Raw genomic sequence first — 26,561 nt, forward strand, 5'->3', positions numbered from 1 at the left:
TCACTTTCAGAAAAATACCATGGTATTACCATTTTTGGACATGTAGGCTACCCATTCAAAACCATGACGAGGTCAGAATGGAAGCAGCAGAGAAAAAAAGATAAAGTGAGGGTGCAGAGATGAGAGAAGTGAAAAGAGTGATGAGACAAGAAAAAGATTAGAGCCATATAACAAAAAAAAAAAAAAAAGACAATGTGTCGTTACCAGGGTAATACCATGGTACTGAATGATTATATTCACATTTCATGATACTGTCATAGTACTCCAAGATACTTCAAAAATACCATGGATTACTATGACACATCAAAAACATGGTATTATCACAGACCATTTATGAAAAAAAAAAGTTTAAAATATGGTGCTTTTTGTTAGGAATATAACAGAATAGGCTGTTATTTGTCAAAAAGGAAATAATGGGAAAAAAAATATGTTTATAATACAAGAAAAATGCTTAAATACTCAAAAAGCAAAGAATAAATTAAGTATATATAAGTGCTACTCTTTAAAAATAAATAAATAAATACATTTTAATCAGTACCCTTTTTTATCCTTTCGCTCCTGTCCCTGCTGATGTCTGTGCACGCCACTGTGTTACACTTTACGATGAGGTTCCATTTGTTACCATAAGTTAACATGAAAAACAATGCAAAATACTTTTACAGCACTTATTAATCTTGGTTAGTTAATTTAAACATATAATAATACATTTTTAAAATCAAAAGTTGTATATGTTAACTTTAGTTAATACACAATGAACTAACATGAACTAACAATGTAATAATTTTATTTTTATTAACTAACATTAAAAAAGATTAATAATTGAAGTAAAAATATATTGTTCATTGTTTCTTCATGACACCTAATGTGTTAACTAATGTGAACGAATCGAACCTTACTGTAAAGTGTTACCATTTTTTCGAACCTCATTGACTTTTTCTTATATTAAGCATTAATCTCACTAAATTTAGTGAGGTTAATGCTTTAAAAAAAAATAAAATAAAAAAAAGTACTATTTACCAGTTAGAAAAGAAAAATAAACTTAAAACAAGATATACATTATTCTCTGAAAGCAGGTCTTATTACCTTATATTGTTTCTCAAGTGAATGTATCTTGTTTGAGGATGTTGAGGTATTTTTTTACTAAAAAACAAGACAAAAATACTGATTAAGAAAAGTATGTTCAGTCCATCATGAAATAATAAACATCAACAATCATAACACCAGCCAAATCTGAACAACATGTGCTCTTCCTGTAAATGCATCTGTATTATTAATAATCATAACCTCCCAGGAGTCGTCAGTTTCTTTGCCTGCTATTGGTTTTATCGGCTGTTAATTTTTAAACACTTTGGCGTCACCTTTGATGGAGCAAGGACAATTTTACCCCCATCACAACAACACCACAGGTGTATTTAGGTGCATCCATAGCCAATGGGCTTCCACCTGTGAACTCCACACAGGTGCAGCAGCTATATAAAGTGTCACATAAACACATAAACTAAACGCAGTGTTTACTCTAGGTCTGAATCTACAGTACCAGGTCTATCTGTGATCTAAAGAAAGACAGAATCAATCTGGAAGTGGCTCAAATCCACTCAGAGTGAGTAAAAGTTCCTGATGGAGAACCCAGGGTTTGAGAAATCTAAAGATGATCCTCCACAGTACGAGGAGACGTCTTTCAGCAGCAACGGTTTCAAAAATGGGGAGCATCATGACGTCCGGCTGTCTGTAGTCAGTGCTTTTGGGCACAACACTCTAGACCGCGTTCCTAATATCGACTTCTATCGTAACGCTGCGAGTATCAGTGGACACCGAGCAGTGAGACCCTCGTTACAACAGCTGCACAATGTTTTTCAGAAGGTGAGTGACGGACTTATAAAATAATGTGAAGAAATCTCTGTTACTGAAAATACAGTGAGATACAAACCCAAGACAGGGAAATTAAAACATTCTCACTTGCATTCAGGCATTTAACTGCAGCGAGGCCTTTCAAATTATTCATGTTTAACCACATAAAACAGTAATCATTGTACTATGATGTATCAAGAAAAATAAAACAATCAAAGCATATTTACAATTTATAAAATACACTATCAGTCAAAAGTTTGGACACACTTGACTGAATTTATATTTCTTATGATGTTAGAAACCTTTGATCTAAAGACTTGTGCATATACAGTATATTTAAATATGTTCTGGAGACCAATATTAATTGCCTAATAAGTGCCTACTTTGGAATATCTTTACAAACCTAACATTATTATTTTATTTTGTATTTTTTATTGGATGAGTTGGAATGAATAGCGAAAAACAGCCAGTGCATGCCCAGCATGCATGGGAACTTCAATACTGTTTGAAAAAGCATCCAACCATGAAGTTGGTTGAGAGAATGCGCAGAGCATGCAAACCTGTAATCTGGACAAACATGCTCAAATATAAGCTAGTTGTGATATGTTAAACATGCTTCCTAATTCCTAGTCTTCCATTTGTGTTATTTCACTATTAGTCTAAAATGTGACAAATAGTAACAATTAAGAATGAGTAGGTATTCCAAACTTGACTAGTAGTGTATACACTTTTTAAATCTTTTTTTTTTTCAGAAACATCTATTGCACTACAAAGTAAAAACATGATTTACATTTTTACTCATAAAGTTTTATTCTGCAAGTCTAATTGACCTCAACAGATGTAGTATTTTATGAAAACGAAATCAAATGCATGAGTCATGTCTCAGGATAGCGGTTTCTTTAAAGTGATTTCAACTAATTGCAGAGGTGGGTGTCGTATCGGTGGCCCAGCTGTGACCCAGCACAAGCAAAGATCAATATGCAACCTAATGAGAAAGCCAGAGAAAGAAGCACTTGGTTTATGAGTAACGATCTTTTGCGGCAAATGCATCGATCTGCTGGCCATAAACGGGGTAATTAATGCAAACAAGGGCTAAAAAGTTTGCGCTGATCCAGAAAGCACGCATTCCTAGTGCAATGATGTGGGAGAAACTATTTTGGAGAATGTGTCCAGTCTATTAGTTCACAATTTCTACAGCTAGAATTAATAGGACTAACAAAAAACGGTGAGATTGCCTTCTTGCAAAATGCTCTAACAACAGCACAGAATGCAAGTTTCAAATGTGTATTAACTTCAGAACTAATCAAAACATTCTATATTTTCCTACATGAGATGTTTCATACATTTCTAGTTGCATAGTTGATGCATAATGTCATCAACATCAAGATTTAAGGTAAAAATGTACATGAATTTATAAGGGAATGTGTAGGCAATATTTTGGGTCACCAGTTCTTTGAAGTTTTTTTCACAGTTTTTTATCACATTTTTGCTTTCACTACTTCTGCTTTTTGTACTTCTAAAAGCACAAATATTGCATCTAGCCTTTCAAATGATATGAGCTCATGGAAGCTGCATGCATAATTATAAAAATGAGTAAAATGCTCTTTAAAATAGTTTTTAATGGAGTAAAGCATGAACAACTATTTAATGTCAATTACTTATTTATCATCAGAGCGGAGGCCTTCAGAACACAGTTGAGGAGAGAGAAGCGGGCAACTCCTCGACGCTGGGCGATGTGCAGTCTGTTATCCCACTGGAGGGCAAGGATGAAGGAGGGGTGGTTAAATTCGGTTGGATCAAAGGAGTTCTGGTGAGTTAGTCCACATATGCAGAGAAAACATACAACCGCCAATCAGAAAGTTGATAAGCAACATGTCTAGTGTGAAGATTTCAACATGCTTTTACAACATGCTTACAAGTGTGGTTTGCCTGCTGTGTGTTTGCAGGTCAGATGCATGCTGAATATCTGGGGTGTCATGCTCTTCATACGCCTCTCATGGGTGTTTGGTCAAGCAGGAATAGGTGAGACGTTCACCCCGTGCCCTTCATAAACTTCCAGTGCATATACACACACAAACACAAACATATCTACATTCAACACATTAAGCTGAATTCCCTCATACAGGGGTATGAGCACAAACACACAATTTGATCCCAGCCCAGTTCAGATTTTCACACAGTTATGCTATACTCACAGGTTGCTGGTTCATAGCTCAGAACACCACAGCAATCTTTTAGCAACCATCCAGAACACCCTAGCATCAAAGTGGGGAGTTTTACATGGGCAAACACCACTCCTTTTCTTCAGAGAATGTAAAAATCTAGTTTGGTCTTGGAAGAAGTTGATGAGAAATGTTTGAATTCTCATGACAATCTCTGACTTTTGATTGCATGCTTTTGTATCTTGGCAAATCTGTGCAGTTTTGAGATATTGGTGAGACATTTGAGATAACTGGGATCTTTTTCTCAGGAGATTAAGTTATGGCTAACGTAGCTCTCGGTTAGTTGTGTTTGGTCTCTGGCATCGTGGAACGCTCTGAAGGTTATTGGTGATGTGATTATAGTGTGTAACTAATAGACGCATCAGATGTTTAAGTTTCTGTGAAAGTTTCTGAGGTTCCATGAAGTTCAGTGCCATTCAGACTACTTGAGCTGGAGGCAGAACACATTACAGGCCATCAGAGACACACTGTTGCATTTTATGAGGTGTGTGAGTGACCGCAGGCGATAAGAGCTTTTATTCCACAACGATCTCATTATAACACTGAACAAACACAGCAGCTACAGCACACACACACACTGACACCACACAATATAACTAGCTAATTAAGTGAGTCAATAAAGAATGTTGGCTATATCTATAGTGTGCTGAGATTTGAGTGTGTATGTTTTATTGTACTGTTAAATGTCAGGGTGAGCATGACATTCAGCTGACGGTTGTCATATTGAGTGTGGGTGCATTCATGCAATGTAAAGAGTGAAAAAGTAAGTTACCTTAAAGGAATAGTTCACTCAAAATTTTTTATTTCTGTCATCATATTCTCACCCGCATGTTGTTGAAAACTCAGACGACTTTCTTCCATGGAACACAAAAAGAGATGTTAGAATATTAGGGACTTACAGCCTCAGTCACCATTCACTTAAATTTTACAGAATGAAGGATGCAATGAAAGTGAAAGGTGACAGAGGCTGTAAGTGCCTAATATTCTAACATCTCTTTTTGTGTTCCACGGAGGAAAGAAAGTCATATGAGTTTCCAGCAAAATGAGTTTGGATGAACTAGTCTACATTTGTTCAAGGTCAAAGGAAAAGTTTACGCAAAAGTGAAAATTCTCTCATGATTTACTCACCCTCATGCCATCCCAGATGTGTATGACTTTCTTTCTTCTGCAGAACACAAATGAAGATTTTTAGAAGAATATTTCAGCTCTGTTGGTCCTCACAATGCAAGTAAATGGTGACCAAAATTTTTAAGCTCCAAAAATCACATAAGTCAGCATAAAAGTCTTCCATAAGACTCCAGCAGTTAAATCCATGTCTTCAGAAGTGATATGATAGATGTGGGTGAGAAATACAGTAGATCAATATTTAAGTTATTTTTTTTTTTTACGATAAATTCTCCTCCCTGCTCAGTCAATCTCCACTTTAACTTTTACTGTCACATTCTTCTTGTTGTGTTTTTGGTGATTGACATTCTTCATGCATATCGCCCTCTACTAGGCAGGGAGAAGAATTTCTAGCAAAAAAGGACTTAAATATTGATCTGTTTCTCACCCACACTTATCATATTGCTTCTGAAGACATGGATTAAACCACTGGAGTCATATGGATTACTTTTATACTGTTTATGTGCATTTTGGAGATTCAAAATGTTGGCACCCATTCACTTGCATTGTATGGAGCTACAGAACTGAAATATTCTTCTAAAAATATTCATTTGTGTTCTGAGAAGAAAGAAATTCATACACATCTGGGACGGCATGAGGGTGAGTAAATGATGAGAAAATTTTAATTTTTGGGTGAACTATTTCTTTAATGCTGTCACCCTAATTGAAATACTTTTTTGTGCCAGAGATATACTGCTCTGATTGTAAAAAAAAAAAAAAAAAAAAAATGTAAAAAAAAAAATAGATTTATAGAAATGTAAAAAGAGATTGCCCTCTTTATTACCTTTAATGTAGTTAGCAATTTTTTGTTCGTGCCTTGTAGTGTACCTATCTGTACTTGAAAAGAGTGGCTCCACTTTAATTTATGCAAAGCTTCACAATATAGGCGAGACTGGGGCTAATTGTCACACAGGGAAGTTTATGAAACATTATGAAACCACAATGGCAATGGTCAACTATAGTATGAAGGCAGATTTTTACCAAAATGTTTAAATGTGTTCGTAGGACAAAAGGTATTTTTCATGAAAGTCAGATTGGGGCATGTTGTCACATTCTTATCAGGGCAAAAAAAAAAAAAAAAAAAAAAAAAATATATATATATATATATATATATATATATATATATATATATATATATATATATATATATATATATATATAATTTATTATTTAAAAAACAATACTTTTATATTTTTGTATGTTTCCTTTTCCATTTTTGTTGTTTAATGAATTTAATGAAAAATGGCTGATTGATGCAGTTTATAGAGATTTTTGGTGGTTGTGGTGGGGTGACAGGGGGATGTGTACCTGAATTTCGGACATGTTGTCACAAAAGGTAAATGTGTGTTCAATAACCTGTATCTTTTCCCATGGGCAAAAACTGTGAAAAATGTTTAATTGCTTTTCTGTAGCCAAGACTTCAAGGTACAGTTGTGCTCAAAAGTTTGCATACCCTTGAAGAATTGGTAATATATGTACCATTTTTAAAGAAAACATGAGTGAGCAGGCAAAACACATTTCTTTTATTTCTATGGGATTCATATTCAACTGTAGGTTATTACAGAATGGCACAATCATAAAACAAAACATGGCAACAAAGAAAAAAATTAAATCACCCCTGTTCAAAAGTCTGCATATCCTTAGTTCTTAATACTATGTATTGCCCCCTTTAGCATCAATAACAGCGTGCAGTCTTTTGTAATAGTTGTCTATGAGGCCCCAAATTCTTGCAGGTGGTATAGCTGCCCATTCGTCTTGGTAAAATGTCTCCAGGTCATGCAAAGTCTTTGGTCGTCTTGCATGAACCGCACGTTTGAGATCTCCCCAGAGTGGCTTGATGATATTAAGGTCAGGAGACTGTGATGGCCACTCCAGTACCTTCACCTTTTTCTGCTGTGACCACTGGAGGGTCAACTTGGCCTTGTGTTTAGGGTCATTGTCATGCTGGAAAGTCCAAGAGCGTCCCATGCGCAGTTTTCATGCAGAAGAATGCAAATTGTCTGCCAGTATTTTCTGATAACATGCTGCATTCATCTTGCCATCAATTTTCACAAGATTCCCCATGCCTTTACAGCTCACACACCCCCAAAACATCAGTGAGCCACCACCATGCTTCACAGTGGGGATGGTATTCTTTTCACTATAGGCCTTGTTGACCCCTCTCCAAACATAGCGCTTGTGGTTGTGACCATAAAGCTCTATTTTGGTCTCGTCACTCCAAATTACAGTGTGCCAGAAGCTGTGAGGCATGTCAAGGTGTTGTCAGGCATATTGTAACTGGGCTTTTTTGTGGCATTGGCGCAGTAAAGGCTTCTTTCTGGCAACTCGACCATGCAGCTCATTTTTGTTCAAGTATCGTCGTATTGTGCTCCTTGAAACAACCACACCATCTTTTTCCAGAGCAACCTGTATTTCTCCTGAGGTTACCTGTGGGTTTTTCTTTGTATCCTGAACAATTCTTCTGGCAGCTGTGAATTAAATCTCTCTTGGTCTACCTGACCTTGGCTTGGTATTGAATTTTCCACTTCTTAATAAGTGATTGAAAAGTACTGACTGGCATTTTCAAGGCTTTGGATATCTTTTTATATCCTTTTCCATCTTTATAAAGTTCCATTACCTTGTTACGCAGGTCTTTTGACAGTTCTTTTCTGCTCCCCATGGCTCAGTATCTAGCCTGCTCAGTGCATCCACGTGAGAGCTAACAAACTCATTGACTATTTATACAGACACTAATTGCAATTTAAAAATCCACAGGTGTGGGAAATTAACCTTTAATTGCCATTTAAACCTATGTGTGTCACCTTGTGTGTCTGTAACAAGGCCAAACATTCCAGGGTATGTAAACTTTTGATCAGGGCCATTTGGGTGATTTCTGTTATCATTATGATTTAAAAAGGAGCCAAACAACTATGTGATAATAAATGGCTTCATATGATCACTATCCTTCAATAAAATACATTTTTTTTGCATGATCAGTCATATTTTCAAAATCAATGCCACAATTTCACAATTTCTGCCAGGGTATGCAAACTTTTGAGCACAACTGTATGTAGCTATGCAGAAAGTCACTTTCAAAAATTAACCTACCCTGAGAAATGTTCACTGGAGTGACAAGTGTGACAACTAGCCCTAGTCTCCCCTATATTGTTTCAAAGCAGCTTTACATGCTGTCTCTGTAACTGTATTTGTGCGGTTCTTTTCCTGAAGGTTGTCTTTGTGTGTGTCCATGCTTTAGGTTTGGGGATAGTAGTTGTCCTATTGAGTGTGGTGGTCACCAGTGTCACCTGTCTGTCAATGTCAGCTATATGTACCAACGGTGTAGTACGAGGAGGTAAAAACAAACAGGTTTAATAGGTAACAATAGTAGCTACACACACAAGTCCTGACACTGCACTCATGTAAGTGTTTGTATGTGCTTTAGGTGGAGCGTATTACCTCATATCCCGCAGTCTGGGCCCGGAGTTTGGCGGCTCCATCGGTCTGATCTTTGCGTTCGCTAACGCTGTGGCTGTGGCTATGTATGTGGTGGGCTTTGCTGAAACAGTGGTGGAGCTGCTCAAGGTATGACAAGCCATGTGACATCACCAACTCAGATAACTGTTTGATGCTCTACTGAACTCAAGTCAAAACCACAAACATGATTATTGTTTCAAGCGGTAGTTTGCCAACGGTGCATCAGTTAGATTCAGTAACCTCTCTGACAAGTGTTTTTGTTTCACTAACAAGAGACAGTTTAACTCACAAGATGCGTTTGGGAAACAGACTACACTGAAAGCTCTGTAGATTAGCGGTCAGATTTGCAAACAAATCTTTCGTTTGAACAGATTCTTCTTTAATGACTCAATCTAACTGATTTGCAAAGCTTTGGAAAATCATCCAGCTGTAAGAGAAGACTGTTTAGGAGTCAAATTGTACAACTGGAACAATGCCATTCACAAAATGGAAATAATTACTATTAATAAAATTCAACATTAATTTCAAAATTGTTAGTAGGCTAATGTCCTTAATGTTATAAACCAAAAGGTAGGAACAATAAACATTTAACGGAATCTATATAACCTAATAGTGAAAATATGTAAAAAGCAATTTTACTACAAAAATTTAGCGTAAAATGGTGTGCAGGGACTGCAGAGAAAATGTTTAAGTGAGACTTCAGTTGTGAAGAGTTCTTTAAACCAGTTTAATGAAATGAGCCAACTGAATGAACAGATTTGCTGAAATAAATCAGACCTTCTAACCCTGCTGTAGATTCAAAAGAACCAGTTCAATAGAGTCATTCGCTCCTACACTAGTAGCGTTGCATGTTTCCCGCTATAGAATTAGTAGCAGGGCAGTGCTGCCGCTGGAAAGCACTACAGGAAACACTGTTTGAGTATTTTAGTACGGTTTTCCGACAGCACTGGCCTGAAAATTGCACATTCGGGAACCGTTAACGGAACCGAAAGTAATGAAAATCATACTGTTCATGTATTTTAAAAAAATAAAAATACGTAACCAGTTCTGAACAAGAACCATTTTCAAGATCCCAATCCTACTGATGACCCACCAAGATACTTTACTAGTCAGCCAACTTCACAAGAGAGACCATGCTGGTTGATCGCATTTTTTGCTAATGACAGTCAGACAAACATCAAAGCAGCACAAACTAGCCTGGACCAACTTACAATTTTCCGCCACTCTTTTGAGCAGGAAAGCCAGGTATAATATTCATTTCTGTATATGTGAAATATTCTGTCTGGTCTTTGCAGGAAAATAATGCCATCATCGTAGATCCAGTGAGTGACATCAGAATTATCGGCTGTATTACTGTAGTTCTGCTGCTGGGCATCACAGCTGCAGGAATGGAATGGGAGGCAAAGGTGAAAACAGGCATTGAGGCATTCTGGAGTCTGATAGCAATGTTAGCAGTTTCACATCATGAGTGTCCTTTAACCTTCTCTCTCTCTTTATAGGCTCAGATCATTTTGTTGGTAATCTTGCTGGTGGCCATTGGCAATGTGTTTGTGGGAACCGTGATTCCATCTACACAAGACAAACGTTCCAAAGGCTTTTTCAACTATCAAGGTGAGAAAAGCCGTTGACAGAACCGATCATTACGAAAATAATTTGGTTCCAGCATATATATATATATATATATATATACACAGGGTTGTGAGGGTTACTTTTGAAATGTATTACACTACAGATTACAGAATACATGCTGTCAAATGTAATTTGTAACATATTCCATTAGATTACTCAAGGTCAGTAACATATTCTAAATACTTTGGATTACTTCTTCAGCACTGGTAGATTTTTTCACTTGTTTTGACTATAAAAACTCTGCCAGTACAGTAAGACAAAATACACATGTTAAAAATTCATTCTCTGAAAAACCTAAATATCTTATGCAGTGTTGTTTCTAAAACAAGATTAATCTAATTGATCTTGTTTTGAGGATTTTTAGATATTTTTACAGGAAAACAATAAACAAATTATTATCAACAATACGATTATTGCCCTAATATCAAAGGTCTTACTAGAAAAAAAGAAATTATGATCTAACGTGAATTTTCTTGATAAAAAAATATGATCGTGCCTGGTAACGTGCATGTAAAATGGCTAGAAATAGCATTTTAGCTTAGCGTAAAGTTGACAATTTACACAAGGTTTATTTCTATTTCTTCTGCTCCAAACTTACTTCAAACGTACTTCTCTGTCTGCTCGTATGAATGTAACACATCATAAGAAAGTGTTTCACCGCTGTTCAAATGCACTTTGAATTGCATCATTTATATGTATAAATGTTTTTCATCTGAAAGGACTAAATATTAAATGAAACAAATGACAATAAAATGCAAAGTAATCTCTTCAGTAATCAAAATACTTTTTGAATGTAACTGTATTCTAATTACCAATGATTTAAAATGTAACTGTAGTGGAATACAGTTACTTATATTTTGTATTTTAAATACGTAATCCAGTTACATGTAATCCGTTACTCCACAACACTGTGTGTGTGTATATATATATATATACACACACACAGTGTTGTGGAGTAACGGATTACATGTAACGGGATTATATATATATATATATATATATATATATATATATATATATATATATATATATATATATATATATATATATATATATACATATTGTAAAAGGAACTGGTTCAGAACAAGAATTGTTTTTAGATTCCCAAACCTTTTGCTGAACTTTCAAGAAATTATATTTTCCCACCCTAAAGTGCCAGAACTTTAGGCCAGTGGTGGGCAATTATTTTGGTACAGGGGCCACATCGGGCTTTAAGTAATACATAGGGGGCCACATTGTACTACTTTTGAGAGAGAAAGTTCCACATTGATTTGGTTCTTGTAACTTTTAAGCCCAGAAATAGTCGTATACTTCATTTTCTGAAGTGTATATGTGACGGATGTGACTATTTTGCAATTGTCTAAAGTATTGTATTGCTCTACAAAGGTAGATCATTTTCTATCAGGCACTAAAAAAAATAAAATAAAGGTTGAGCATAATTATAAATTATTTATTTTACCATCTTTACTTCCCTGGTAATTTATTACACAATTTAACACTCTCTACATCAGGGGTCAGTTTAAAAAAAAAAAAAAAAAAAATTATAGCACTTTAATGTTTGTTACAATGCGGGCCAGTTTACTTATTTTTATTCTCAAAACATTACCCGTTTACGTGCTAAAATGGTCATGATGCGGGTCTCATTAATGGTTTGGCTTTCCATTCAGCACACAACTGAATAAAACAGGCTTCATGACTATGATAAATTATTACTGCAAGAGTTAGATTAACATACAGGGGCGAGGGACTTTAACATAAATTACACAAATAAAAAATACATATTCGTCCGTCTCTTGATTTTGCTCACGAGTCAGTGATTAACCCTCCACGTGTCTGATGCCGAGATCTTTATTATTTTATTAAAGTTCATCACTGAGAAGGTTTGCTCGCAAACTTAGTAGCACCAAACAGCACAAGCAGCCTCGAGAATGGACATGTCGCTAAGTTTGTTCAAAGGGGAAAGCGAGAGCTAGAAAGAGCGCACTCGCATGTATGGTTGCCAGACTGCACCAAATAAATATTCCAAAATTACAGATCTCTTATCTGGCAAACCTGAGCATGTTAAATGCTTGTGGATGCGCGTTAGGTCCCAATGCAAGATATCTGAATTATCCAATGAAAAAAACGCTTTTAGGATTAAATGAGCCACGGGCCAGATTAAACCATGTGGAGGGCCGGATCCGGCCCGCGGGCTGTAATTTGCCCATGTGTGCCTTAGACACTTAGAAACCACCATACCAGTTAATTTAAGATGGTCTTGGTTTGAAGTGGTCTCACAGCCTGACTACCTGAAAAGTGGCCAAAACCCCTCTAAATCCAGCCAACTGACCAGCCCGATTCCGAAGAAACCAGCTAAGACCAGATACCCACTTTAGGCTGATTTTAGCTGGAGGTTTTTTTCAGCAGAGATAGGATCCTAAATATGTGGTTACTAAAGAAGTAAATTATTTTACATGGTCTCATGACAGTTTATACAAAACATACGACTTTCATACCAATTAATCACACATTGTTCCCCCGTCTCCTTCTAACCCTCATTTTTCCTTCTTCTGCGGTACATAAAACTAATTTTCCAATTTAAAACATGGAAATGGTTCCCTTTATGGTTAGGTTTAGGTATGGGGTTAAGGCCTAAAGTAAGTCAAAATGCTCACAACCAAACATTCAAAACCCAGCAGTATCTCATGGACGTACGTTCAAAACACGGATGTTTCTCTTTCTTCTGTGCTGCAAAACAGGGCTTTTTTGATCCTTCGGGTGTGGGTGTGGTGTTACTGTTTATTCTTAGGTTTGCCTCAAATACATTTTCAGTAACACAGAACAATGGAAATATCTGCGTTTACAACAACAAAAGGGAAGCACTTGTCACTGCTTGGTCTAAAAGTCAAACATTTTTCATGAGATCAGGTTGAAAAGATTTCATCCCATTTATGGGCAAAAACATGGGACAAAAGGTACAGATCCTGGCATACTGACTCAAAATAAAGCAAGGAAAAATTCTGCTGTGGACTGCATCACACATTTCTTATCTCTTTCTGCGACAGAATCCATCGCAAAGGAAAACTTTATTCCGGACTTCCGTGATGGAGAAACTTTCTTCTCTGTTTTTGCCATATTTTTCCCAGCAGCCACTGGGATTCTGGCTGGAGCAAACATTTCCGGAGATCTGGAGGTAAGAGCGACTGCCTGGTTTATTTTCTTTTTAAACTGACTACACATATAAAATGAAACACTGTTTAAATTTGTGGCCCTGATTGTTTAGGACCCTCAAGACGCCCTTCCCAAAGGCACTCTGCTCGCTATCTTTATAACAGGAATTACGTATCTGGGCATCGCACTGTGTGTTTGTGAGTCCTCAATGCACAAGCATCAGTTTATTCTAGTCTTGGAAAATGCCATTAAACACAGTCCCTTCAGCACTTTATTTGAAAGAAATACACTTTAAGAAACTTTCCAAGAGCTGTTCAGAGTTCTACATCAGATCAATCAGTATACAGTAAGCATTCACTCCTGTCATAGTCTGGACGTGTTTCACAGAAAAAGACCGAAAACGATACAGACAGTATCACAATGTTTTTTACTGATTCTCTGTGCAGCTGTCACAGTCGTTCGAGATGCAACTGGAAACCGTAACCACACGATTACACCAGGAGCGAGTTGTAACTTCTCCTCAGCCTGTGACTTTGGCTACGACTTCTCTATCTGTCAGACCACCAAATGCAACTACGGCCTGATGAACAACTTTCAGGTGGGAGCCTCAAACATACAGTACATAAATCTACAAGACTAAATCAGCAATAAAGTAAAAGTGTGTGTGTGTGCGTTTGTATAGGTCATGACTCTGGTGTCTGGATTCGGTCCTCTCATCACAGCAGGAACATTTTCTGCCACTCTCTCCTCAGCTCTTGCATCTCTCGTGAGTGCGCCCAAAGTCTTTCAGGTAAAACATCTTTAAGCATAATATTTATTACTATTATTATCCTCCCTCGGTTGTTAAAATCCAAGCAAAAATCATGTTTACAGTAATGCACTTATGATGGAAGCAACCTGGTCTCATAGAATGAACGCTACTCTATACAAATTTTTGCAAACTGACTTGTACATGCCGCTTTCTACGTTTCACTGCAGTTTCCTGGTGAAATGAACACTAGAGGCGCTACAACAACTGTGTGGTTTAATCATTGTCACACAAATCACGAGTACAATTGCTGATTTGATAAAAACGTATTTTCACTCTATTACTCACCCCCGCTATGTTATGATATCAAAACACTTCTACTTTAATGCATGATTTGAAAAACCAATCATTTTAACACTTGTATTACAGACCCACCTACAAATACACACTTATTCCTGTGTCATTAGGTTGCTTGGTAGCTCACCCAATAGCACGTTGGACAATGACCGTGGTTCAAGCCCAGCCAAAGATGCACAAACGTAAAAGTGGCATAGAAGTGACGTAAAATTACGCGGTTGCTTTAGATAATGTGTGTTTTCTTTTATTTCGAATTTGTATTTTAAAACATGGTTAGGGTTAGATGTTGGTTAAGGGTAAGGATGTCTCTTTTGTTAAACTCTAATTCTTCTTTTCGGATGCTGTTGGTTAGGTTTAGGGTAAATGGTAAGGGAGGTACATTTTTCTTATTAAAATCTCCATCTAAAATTCACCTTAAAAACCTTGTCTGATTACAACCTCACTTCGGTTTGGTTTAATTCCTCTAGGCGGAGTTTGCTCCATCTGAACAGCATATTCTTGTGCGTATTGTACGAAAGTTACTGGGTATATCAACTTTACATGGAAATGAAAATAATTATTGGATAACTTAATATAGACAAGGTTTGTAAGCAGGGCTAGTCTAGTCACAGTAGTCTTGTAAAAGCCGGCGCCACACTTGCTTGATTTTGGCCGAGGGTGTCACACATGCAGACTATTATGCTGAGATCTAGCTCCCTTCAGTCAGAGATATGACACACTCGCTGATGAAGAATGGTAGAGTGATGACAAACATACCAACTCGCCACAACTCCTCTCTTATTCCCTGTCACGTGGAGCTAGTCAAAATAACAACAGGAGTACCGTGTGAACATAAACAATTGCAATAGATTGATTTAGGGCATTTTCAGACCTGTAGCTTGCCTGATTTGTTCCGAAACAGGGAATAAATAGTTCCAGTGTTGTATTTTCTTTATGGTTCAGTTCACTTTCACAAAGTTATATTTTAAAACAGACCAAAAAGAGTTATTTTTATCCCTCATTAGTTTAGCTTTTGCATTAATTATGCATGAAAAGCATCTGTTCTCATGGTCACGGAGCTCTCTCTCTCTCTCTCTCTCTCTCTCTCTCTCTCCCTCTCACGCCCACACACAAACATACACACTTGCACACACACATTCACACAGAAAGAGTGAAGCCACATTTTTATTTGTCAAAAAAAGCTGATGCCATCCCACCTGTGCCTGTTCTGTCACTATCCAAAAGAGAGAAGCAATTGTGAAGATCGACCCATATAATATAGCCGACAAAAGGCTATATCCATGTTTAGATGATGAGTTACAGTGACGAGCTGACCTACACATTTCTTCTCCATCCAAGTGGTCTTGGGCCGATTGTTTTGGTGTGGATCTGAGTGCGATTGTTGTGTTCTTATATGCCTATACAAACCGAACCAAGGGAGAAAACACACCAGGTTCTGAAATAAATGCTCGAAACGAGCCAGGTGTAAAAAAGAAATGCCCTTAGGATGTGATTCTTGGAGTAACATACCTTGTGAAATTGTGTGACTGTGTATTTATCCCCTCGAGGCTTGTTGTAGAATGCGAATGTCAATATGCAGCTTCCAGTGAGTAAAGAAATTACGTTCAATAAAAACAGACTGTTGTGGCTCCGCTTTCTGATTTAGTGTCATTTTAGTGTAGAAACAGGCTGGAAAAACGCTTGGTGACAGAATCACTTTGGATTACAATCAGTGTTCGTGATGATATGCAGCCGAGTGTGACAAAAATGTTCAGATCAGCTTGACGTCTGGTCAGTTCTTCAGTAAAAGAAGAAGCTCATTGGTCACTTGACGAGAACACAAGAGACCGCCCCAGCGACAGAACGTTTTTTTTCATGTAAGCTTGATGTACTTTTTCAATTTTGAAGCCATTAACGCAGCAGGGAGTTTCGGCGGTCAATTGATTATCAAACTCCTGCTGACAGACACTAATGCATGTTTCGTCTTCCTCCACCTGGCTGGCAATTATGTTAATGAAGCTCACACCTGAAAATAACTGGAAAAATCGTCTCGTGTAGCTCCAGCTTGACACGTATAATGTTTGAGTCTTGTGGCTATACTTTCAAACATTGTGTATTTTAACATTTATCTTAGTGCAAGGCCCTGCCCCCCAGACTTCCGCTGTAATTTACATTTTTTTTGTTTACACAAACAGAGTTGAAATCATTTTGTGGTTATCAACATTATGCCACAAATGCTGTCGTGAGGGCTCAAGTTGTATTGAACGCAGAACATTCTTTTTGTTATACTTTACTGCTTGCAAAGACAGTCAGTCTTAAAAACCTAATAAATACCTGATCAGCTATCGACGTTTGTAGGACACTGTTAAAATACAATATGATCTAAAATACAATAAGCAATAAAAGATTAAACATTGAGTCATACGAGGAATATTATGAGGACATTGTAAAGAAGCTCCTAAAAGTCTCTTTTACTGGATTTTACCTGCATGATCTGAATTTTACTTGCAAATCTTTTATTTGACTCATAGGCTCTGTGTAAAGACAACATCTACAAAGGTCTGCAGTTCTTTGCTAAAGGTCATGGGAAAAACAACGAGCCAATCAGAGGCTATGTCCTGACCTTCATCATCGCAGTGGCATTCATTCTCATCGGTAGGTATAACAGTGATTATATGATTTCACATAAAGTTTTTAAATAAAAGAACTGATGATGTCTCTTTAAACATTAACTGGCGGAGCTGTTTTTATTCATCTCAGCTGAGCTCAACACTATTGCTCCAATCATCTCCAACTTCTTCCTGGCCTCATATGCACTCATCAACTTCTCCTGCTTCCACGCATCATATGCTAAATCACCAGGTACACACACACACAGTCTCTGATCCAAAACCCAGTGTATTGTTTTGCTCTCTACATAGGAAGCAACCTTTTAAAGCAGCATCCTTACTGAAATGGAACCTCATTTGAAATGCTCTACAAAGAGAGCAATTTTGTGCACTACACACGTTACGCACACAAGAGACTCAACGCTCAATTGATTTCAAAAGAGTTAAGCTATTGACACGGTACTATAAGCATAAAAATAAACACAAATATTAGGTGAAATAGTCCATTTTAAATAGATTCAACTACTTTTTATGAATACTTTTCAAGATATAATGAAATATAAAGTATAAATTATAAATTTCTCTTGACTTGTCAATGAATTTTTTCACTAAGTTTGTTGCAATGCAATTCGGGATTGCCTTCTCTACATGATGCCTTAAAATGCTGTCTCGGAAGACAGCTCACAACATTTGGTGAGGGACTTGAAAATGTTAAAGGTATGTGTCATATATGATGATAATGTGTGTTTTTGTGAGTAGGTTGGAGGCCAGCGTATAAATACTATAACATGTGGCTATCTCTCTTCGGTGCTGTGCTTTGCTGTGGTGTGATGTTTGTGATAAACTGGTGGGCGGCTCTGCTCACTTACGGCATTGAGTTCTTCCTCTATATCTATGTAACTGTAAAGAAACCAGGTAAGAAAGCAAAGACACACAAGCCATCATTCAGACTTCAAACAGGGTCAAAACGCCATATTACAGACAAACATAAATAAAACGAATATATGAGCAAAATTGAAATCGCAGTTATTAAAAGGTAATTAAGTTGGACAGACTTAATTGAAAAGAAGTGTTCTTCTGTGTGTGTCTCAGATGTCAACTGGGGTTCGTCCACTCAAGCGGTGACGTTCATAAACGCGGTGAACAATGCTTTGACTTTATCAGGTGTAGACAATCACATCAAGAACTTCAGGTGAGCACAAGACAAATCAAACAACGATTTTGTCGTTTGACTAATTACATTACATAACAACGAGTGTTTTGAAATGTAAATGATATTCTGCTTTTGCTCTTTCTGTCCTGATGTAGACCGCAGTGTCTGGTGCTGACAGGATCTCCAAGAACCAGACCAGCGCTGCTGGACATCGCACATTCATTCACGAAGAATTATGGGCTGTGTCTAACCTGTGAGGTGTTTGTGGTGGGTGGATGTTATCATGAAACTTTAGAAGATTCATTACTGTCAAACTAAGATGCATATCTGAGTGAATATCTCGAAAACACATCCAGGTCATATTTTACCCAAAAATCAAAAGAAGAAAAAAAAAAGAAATTATATTTTGCTTAAAGGAAATGAAGCCTGTTTTAGGACCATTAAGATTTTTTTTTTTTTTTGCCCCAATTGTAATTACTGTAATACAAAAAATAAAAATAAAAAATAAAAAAAAAAACAAACAAACAAAAAAAAAAACAAACAAAAAAAAACATATAAATCAAATAAAACAGCATTTCTTATTTATTTATTTTTTGCATTACAGTAATGTGATTTTGGGTGGAAATATGTATAATTGTCATGAAAATAATGTCAATGCCAAACATGTTCATTATCATTTTCTTCATGCAAAATAGAATTTCTTATTTCTTCCTTTTAATTTTGGGGTGAAAGTTGAAACAAAAATGTTGTTGACAGGTTCCATTAGATTCTTCCTCTCTCTTTTTTGATAAATTCTCATATTTGACACACACACACACACACACACACACACACACACACACTCACACACACACACACACACACACACATTCTGTATCTAACAACCAGACATATCTAGCATGTTCTTCTAACACACCAATCTAATGCCACTGTAGGGTGATATTAATATTAATCTGATTGTGATATCATCAAGTGCCTGCAAACTGCTGCCTGCTGATATGACCTAACTGTGTGTGTGTGTGTGTGTGTGTGTGTGCGTGCATGTGTTTATGTGGGTTTTAGGGTCAGCGTGATAAGAATCTGCAAGAAATCAGTGCTGCTGTTGAACAGAATCAGCTGTGGCTGAATAAACACAAGCGGAAAGCATTCTATACAGCCGTCGCCAGTGACAATCTGCGAGACGGAGCAGAAACGCTGCTGCAGGTCCGTCCATTTTCTTTATCCAAAATATAATTTATTTGATTTTGGGATGAAATGACCTGGACATACACCCATAATTAATTTTATATAAAAACAATAGAAGTCTAAGAAACAGAATGTCCTCATTTAGATAGATTTAAGTAAATATATGTGTGTGCATGTGAGTGTAGGCGTCAGGTCTCGGCAGAATGAAGCCTAACACAGTGATGGTGGGATTTAAGCGTGACTGGAGAACAGCCAAACCACAGGACGTTCAGAGCTATGTGGGAATTCTACAGTGAGTCATCAAACTGTCTCTCCACACACATTCACCACTGTCTGTCTCTCCTCAAACACACTGTTTGTGTTCCCCACGCAGTGATGCATTTGATTTCGAGCAGGGGACAGTGATACTAAGGATCAGTCAGGGGATGGACATCTCACAAATACTCAAAGCAGAAGGTAAATGGATACAACAACATCAACGTGCCAGTTGACAGTCTAAGGCCATACTATACACAAGTATGTTGTATGCTCAAGAAGAAAGTCATAATTTCCTTATAGCAACTGGATTAATTGTTCATTACATTAGTAAATCACAGCTGATAACAAGACAACTATGAACCTCTGTTCAGCTTCTCTGATAACAGCAATCCATTAGTCTTCAGAAGACTGATTATCTGCACACGAATCTGATATCATGTTCATGATAACATTTTAAAAAACAGACTGAAAGATTTCAAAGTTTACATTACACCGATGAATGTGCGCTGTTGTGTGATTGTCAGAGGAAATGGAGCGCTTGATCTTGGAGCAGCAGGCACTGGAGATGGAGGAGGACGACTTTCAGATGCAGGGAGTGAAAGGGTTCTTCAGGAGGCCCAAAAAATCCTCCAAAAAAGAGCTGACCAGCAGAGGTACTGCCCTTCTCTCAGTCTGACCGTAAATGTATATTTTGATACAGAATTTTGCTATGGTGTCAAGACCAGGTGTTTCCAAGAACTAGAGTCAGATCAGTCCTAAAAGCCAGGGTCACCGTGATTTTGCCAAGTAGAACAAGTTCTTGGATCTACTTCTTTTGTTGGTCTTGGAAAATGTTCCTGTCAAATAAACATAGTCCTAATACTAAACACAACCCTAATTTTAACTCTAAAATCAGACATAAGCTGAGACCCAGATCCAGAGTTGGGGTCAATACCAGACCAAGACTAGACCCATAGAGACCCAAGACATGTCAGTCCATGAACCAGGTTGTCCATTTTGATGTAAAGAAACATAAAGCTGACACCCAGATCTAGACCTAGACCAAGGCCTAGACTTCCACCAAAGTCCCTTTCAAGGCAAGTCAGTCCACTCTGCGGCCATCTTTTGAATGCTCCGCATAACTGTGCATCTACTTGAATGGGGAAAGACCGAAATCTCCAAAATGGGTGGTCAAGATTACAATCAAAGTAGCAGTTCAAATCAGCAGTTAAATCTGACAACACTGGTATCATACATTTTGCGTCATTAGCTCAGATCACATTAAAAAAACTCAATTTTCCCAGCTTGTCTAGCTAATACGGATGCGCATTCTCATGTTGATTGACAGGCGATGTCTGTATCTAAAAGCTGAATGGCTCTTTCACCTAAGGCAGAACTTCCTTTTCTACATCCATTGGCCGTTCCAATTTCTCCCATTAATTTAAATAGAAGTGCTCCATCTCTGGTAAACAGTCTTTGCCCCCACTCACTAAATCGAGAGGGAATGCATAAAAAAGAACTGGAGCCTGTCTGCAGGAAACAGAATGATGTGACGAACAAACTGACAATATTTGTTCTTTTTTTAATCAGAGGTTTTTTTTTTGAAAGCCACTCCAGACCGTTCTGGCCCAGTTTAACCCCTAGTCTTATCTCTTTCACTCTGATTCTGGAAAAGTCTTTTCAGTGTTTTTGGCCCTAAAAATGAACCCTACTTGTGGATGCACTGTAATCTTGAGATCTTGAATAGGTTTTGTAAGCGTATCCCTCACAAAGGAAGTTGTCTGCTGTAGTAAAACCTGATCAAATGCTTCTTTGTAAAACCGTCTGTGCTGCTATAATTTAATAGTCTCTATGATCTCACTGAGCACAGTGTTCTGAACTCTAAACTCACTCTGTCTCGAGTCTGTTTCACGATACACACTCGTACGTGAATGTTTTAGTAGGACAGAACGATCTTAATGGCTTCAAACACTGCAGACTCAGGTCTCTTTAAATGTATCATTATCTTCACTTAAGAAGAATTTTATCTTTATTGCCTCTCCTGAAAGAGAGATTCAATAATTCGGCTTGGTTACATGTTATTAAGCAGACGCTCTCATTTCAAATGACTCATTGACCACTAATTGCAGGCCTACTAGAGAAATCTGCTGTGACTGGGGTCAGAGCTTTTGTGCTGATGTCTGTAATCACTAAACTACCAACACGGCAGTCTAATAAACCACTTATGAGTACATGAATATAGTGCGTGCATTGTGCAAATTAACATCTCTCATGAGCAAAAGCTTAAGACAGTTACAACTGCAGTTGACAAACACATAATGCCATATTTTGATTCATATCAATATTCCTGTAGTTAAAGCTGCAGTGTGTAATTTCTGTGCCAACAGGTTTCCTAAACCCTCCCCCTATCTTCCATTGGCTGGACAGTCAGGTAGTCCCTCCCCAAACTTACACTATTGGTTGAGCCAGTTGTTGCCATGTTGGGCAGGTCGGGATTGTTCGGGGGAATCGACCTACATATGGTTTGTCTTCCCCTCACATTCGCCACGGCCCCAGGGAAGACAGGCCGCCACAGAAGCCGCCGCCCCTCGAGGGGAGCATGTGCGGCCGTAGGACCGCCCACGTCCTGGACATTCTCATGGACACTTCCCCTTCCTACACAGAGCCCCGATTCACAGTGAGGGTGCCAGATCCTGTATTATTTGGGACACATTCCCCATGGACACTATTTTCCCCATTTTTAACATTTTTCTGTTGTTTATTGTTTAAAATAAATGCCTCTCTGAGGCCTGACCCCACTCCCACTGTGTCTGTCTTTTGCTCACGCCACAGTACTTAATCAATCTCACAACCATTATTCTTATCACTGTATGTTTAATATTCTCCCTTTGTTTATTCACTTCCTCTCATTAGTTTCTCTGGATATTCCCCAAGCATCAAATCTGGCTAAAATGAACCAGCGTTTGGTGGAGGCCAGCAGCCAGTTTAAGAAGAAACAGGGCAAAGGGACGATTGACGTGTGGTGGCTGTTCGACGACGGAGGTAAAATTTAGCAAAGTCATGCTGACGCCACAGTCACACTGCAATAAAATCTGCATTTTTTGTGTGTTTTCTAGTAAAAAAAAATATATATATAAACATCCTCAATACAGGAGAAATTTACAAAATTGTGTAAAATAATAAGACTTGCTTTCAGAGAATGTCTTGAATTGTCTAAGTACCCCATTGCAAAAATGTATTTCTTGATTTTAACATAAATCTAACAGGAGGTTTACATGTATAATTAAATCAACAAAAGGTGCAAATAATTGGCCAATGGCGTAAGAAAAATAAACTTAATTCAAGATATATTCTCTGAAAACAAGTCTTATTATATCTTACACAGTTCTACTTGTAAAGGTATGTTGTTTTAAAAACTTCTGTCATCATTTACTCACCCTCATGCCATCCCTGATGTATGTGACTTTCTTTGTTCTGCAGGACACAAAATAAGGTTTTTAGAAGAAAATCTCAGCTCTGTAGGTCCATACAGTACAAGTGAATGGTGGCCAGAAATTTGAATCTTCAAAAATCACATAAAGGCAGCATAAAAGTAATCCATAAGACTCCAGTGGTTTAATCAATATTCTCTGAAGTGAAATATTTTATTTGACCAGCCCTGACCAGTAGGTGGCTATATGTACTGAGAGTGAAAATGAAAGTGGAGATTTATGGTAAAAAAAGATTTAAACTGTATCGGTTTCTCACCCACATCTATCAGATCGCTTCAGAAGATATGGATTAAACCACTGGAGTCTTATAGATTACTTTTATGCTGACTTTATATGCTTTTTGGAGATTCAAAGTTCTGGCCACAATTCATTTGCATTGTATGGACCTACAGAGCTGAAATATTCTTCTAAAAACCTTTGTTTGTGGTCTGCAGAAGACAGAAAGTCATACACATCTGGGATGGCATAAGGGTGAGTAAATAATGAATTTTCATTTTGGGGTGAACTAACATTTTAAGGGTATTCTGAATTTGTTTTACTGGAAAACAAGATTAATTTGCAGTGCAGATTTGGATATATTTGATGCTGTATAATGTTCAAAGCGTCATGCTGTTATTGTTTAGGTCTAACGCTGTTGCTGCCTCATATTCTAACCACACGCAAGAAATGGAAGGACTGTAGACTGCGTATCTTCATCGCTGGGCAACCTGAACGAATCGAGCAGGACAAAGAAGAGTATGCTAACATAACACAAACAAACACACAGGCCACGTACTCAGTTCAAACTTTTGGGAGTGACAACCACATTTAAATGTGAATCCTTCCAAGTGTGTTCAGAATACTCTGAAAAATTTTGATGGTTTGAGAGTGAAAGTTTTTGGCATCCTGGCAGTTGTTTGTTCTGGCATGTTCTCTAGGACGTAATGTATCCATTAGCTGATGGGCTGATGGGGAAACTATGGTGAAGAGAGATAATGTGAATGAGTCCAAACACATACCTCTGTTTGTGTGATTTACTAGCACCTCAGATGAGCTATTAGTGTCCAAAAGAGAGTGACGTCACTGAATTAACAACTAGTTGTTCAGTTCGGCTCCATATAGTACATAACTGTGGATTTCATGGAAATTTGGTTTTCGGGACTGTATTGGTTGTCACTCTTTAATTAAATAATTAAAACCTGTGGGTACAATTCTATTAAACAGTAAAAGAGGAATGACTGCTGTATTTAACTGCAGTGTGATCATGCCCATGAAGACACTGATTTGACAGAACTACAGCTAAACTCTTGTCTCGTACAGCTGCTTCTATTAAAACAGCTAACAACTAACCAATATAATTTAACTGCAACTCTGTCAGAATGCAGTCCCTTCTGAAGAAATTCAGGATCAAGTGTGATGACATCAAAGTTATTGCAGACATCAATGCCAGGCCAAGCGCTGAGAGGTATGAATAAAAAACACACACCAATTAATCCTCATTCAATTAATTGACACTCTTCGTGCTGTGATTGTGAATGCACTTCCTCACTGTGTGTGTGTGTGTGTGTGTGTCTGTGTGTCAGCTGGAAAGCTTTTAAGGACATGATCGAGCCGTTCCGTTTGCATGAGGGATCAAAGGAAACGACTCAAGCCGAAGCTCTGAAAAAAGAACATCCCTGGAAGATCACTGATGCTGAACTTGATGCCTTTGAAGAAAAGGTAGAAGCCAAGAGAAGAGTATGGCTGCATCACAATTTGCATACTATCCACCTTAAATAGTATCCAAGATTAGGATTAATGTGTCCTAAATCATAGTATGTTGAAAGTAGTATGCCACTGGTGCCTTCAAAGTGTGTATTCCTGCATGCTTTATTGCCTAATATTTTCCCACAGCATACTTGTAGCGTTATGTATAAGTATGCAAATTAAGATGTAGCCCTACAGATTAAAAACAATCTAATGAGTGAATGAGTCTATCTGATCACTTTTCCTGCATCTGTCTCTTCAGACAAACCTGCAGGTGCGTTTAAACGAGCTTCTCCAGGAGAGCTCTCGAGCAGCTAAACTCGTCTTGGTGTAAGTTACAACCTCTTTACAGCAGCCTGCTGTTCACATGTGTAAGTACACTGATCATGTATGTAACACTGTATGTGCATGTGTGTGTTGTAGGAGTATGCCCATCGCTCGTAAAGGCTCCGTCTCTGATCATCTGTATATGGCCTGGCTGGACGCGCTCACGAAGAATCTACCGCCGACTGTCCTGATACGAGGAAACCACAAGAGTGTGCTGACCTTCTATTCCTGAGCTGCACACAAACCCAACACACTTTAATAAACACCTTCTCTCAATGCACAGACACTGCCAACACACACACACACACACACACAGAACACACTTTCTATGTTCAGAACAGCAAAATACCAAACTACTCATACTATTTCTGCAGTAGCTACAGTATGTTTATTGTGTGCAGTATGTGAGGAATGAATTGGCTGAATATGAACTAAATATCTGCAGTAATTTTTTACATCTTTTTCTTGACTTTTTATTTCATCGAATCTCCTTAAGACATTTTCACACAAAATTGGATAAAGATATAAAATAATCATTTGTATTTCTGAGATGATTACTGGATGTCACTTGCTAAATTAAAACATGCAACATAATGAGGTCATGTGACAATGTAACACTGCTGTTTGAAATATTTATTGTTGCATACTGTTTCACATACTATTTGCCAAAAATAGTACACAATGTGCAGTGTATACTGCGAAATAATAAGTACTCTAGAATTCCATTCTGAACAGCAATAATCAACACTAAGCATACACAATAGAACGTAATTACCCCCTCTATTGAAAATATAGTTATAGCTAAAGTTGAAATAGATATGGGTACACATAAACGCACTATCGAGGCAAATTATTCCAAACTATCAATGAATATATATTTTTGTCAGATACAGTATATAGCCATTCTTTTGTACATATATTCACTAACGGTCCATTATGATATTATCTTGCCAATCCTATTTATACTTATGCGGTACTGGGAAAGACTTTGTGTTCTTGATAAATAATAAATACATTTAGAAAAACACAGCTCAAGAAATCATTTTCTTTTACAGTAAAGTGTGCATTAACCGTATGAAGAGAATTAAAATGGACCATCATTTCCTACTTAATTCACACTTACAAAAAATGTTACCATAGTAATTGTCGTATCCCATAACAATCCATCGTATTTTGTATAGTACTTATGAAACTGTGGTAAATTTGTATCTCCACTGTCAAAAAATACGTTACTGAAAATGTTCAACACTAGACATTTAAAATTCTTTCATTATTTACATTCTT

At 37.4% G+C, this 26,561-nt stretch overlaps 1 protein-coding gene across 2 annotated transcripts; it reads left to right on the top strand.

The window, feature by feature from the left end:
- Positions 1 to 1,198: 1,198 nt before the first annotated feature.
- slc12a1 (solute carrier family 12 member 1) lies at positions 1,199 to 26,304 on the top strand. 2 transcript variants are annotated; one of them, XM_051657038.1, is made up of 26 exons: positions 1,207 to 1,860; positions 3,521 to 3,658; positions 3,795 to 3,870; positions 8,470 to 8,565; positions 8,656 to 8,795; positions 9,983 to 10,093; positions 10,187 to 10,298; positions 13,361 to 13,488; positions 13,579 to 13,663; positions 13,913 to 14,064; positions 14,149 to 14,256; positions 17,082 to 17,205; positions 17,311 to 17,412; positions 17,919 to 18,074; positions 18,252 to 18,351; positions 18,468 to 18,579; positions 19,375 to 19,515; positions 19,683 to 19,789; positions 19,871 to 19,953; positions 20,280 to 20,408; positions 22,648 to 22,776; positions 23,849 to 23,960; positions 24,583 to 24,669; positions 24,788 to 24,923; positions 25,213 to 25,280; positions 25,374 to 26,304. In XM_051657038.1, exons 1-26 carry the CDS (start codon positions 1,618 to 1,620, stop codon positions 25,507 to 25,509), a joined length of 3,111 nt encoding a protein of 1,036 aa, XP_051512998.1. In that variant the 5' UTR covers positions 1,207 to 1,617; the 3' UTR covers positions 25,510 to 26,304. The 2 variants fall into 2 exon arrangements, with proteins under 2 accessions (XP_051512999.1, XP_051512998.1); XM_051657039.1 differs by lacking the exons at positions 22,648 to 22,776; positions 23,849 to 23,960; positions 24,583 to 24,669; ... (1 more) ...; positions 25,213 to 25,280; positions 25,374 to 26,304 and adding an exon at positions 22,122 to 22,632 and having other exon boundaries at positions 1,199 to 1,860.
- Positions 26,305 to 26,561: the final 257 nt, after the last annotated feature.

This window comes from Myxocyprinus asiaticus, chromosome 26 (genome assembly GCF_019703515.2).
Source record: "Myxocyprinus asiaticus isolate MX2 ecotype Aquarium Trade chromosome 26, UBuf_Myxa_2, whole genome shotgun sequence".
NCBI classification, from domain to species: Eukaryota; Metazoa; Chordata; class Actinopteri; order Cypriniformes; family Catostomidae; genus Myxocyprinus; species Myxocyprinus asiaticus.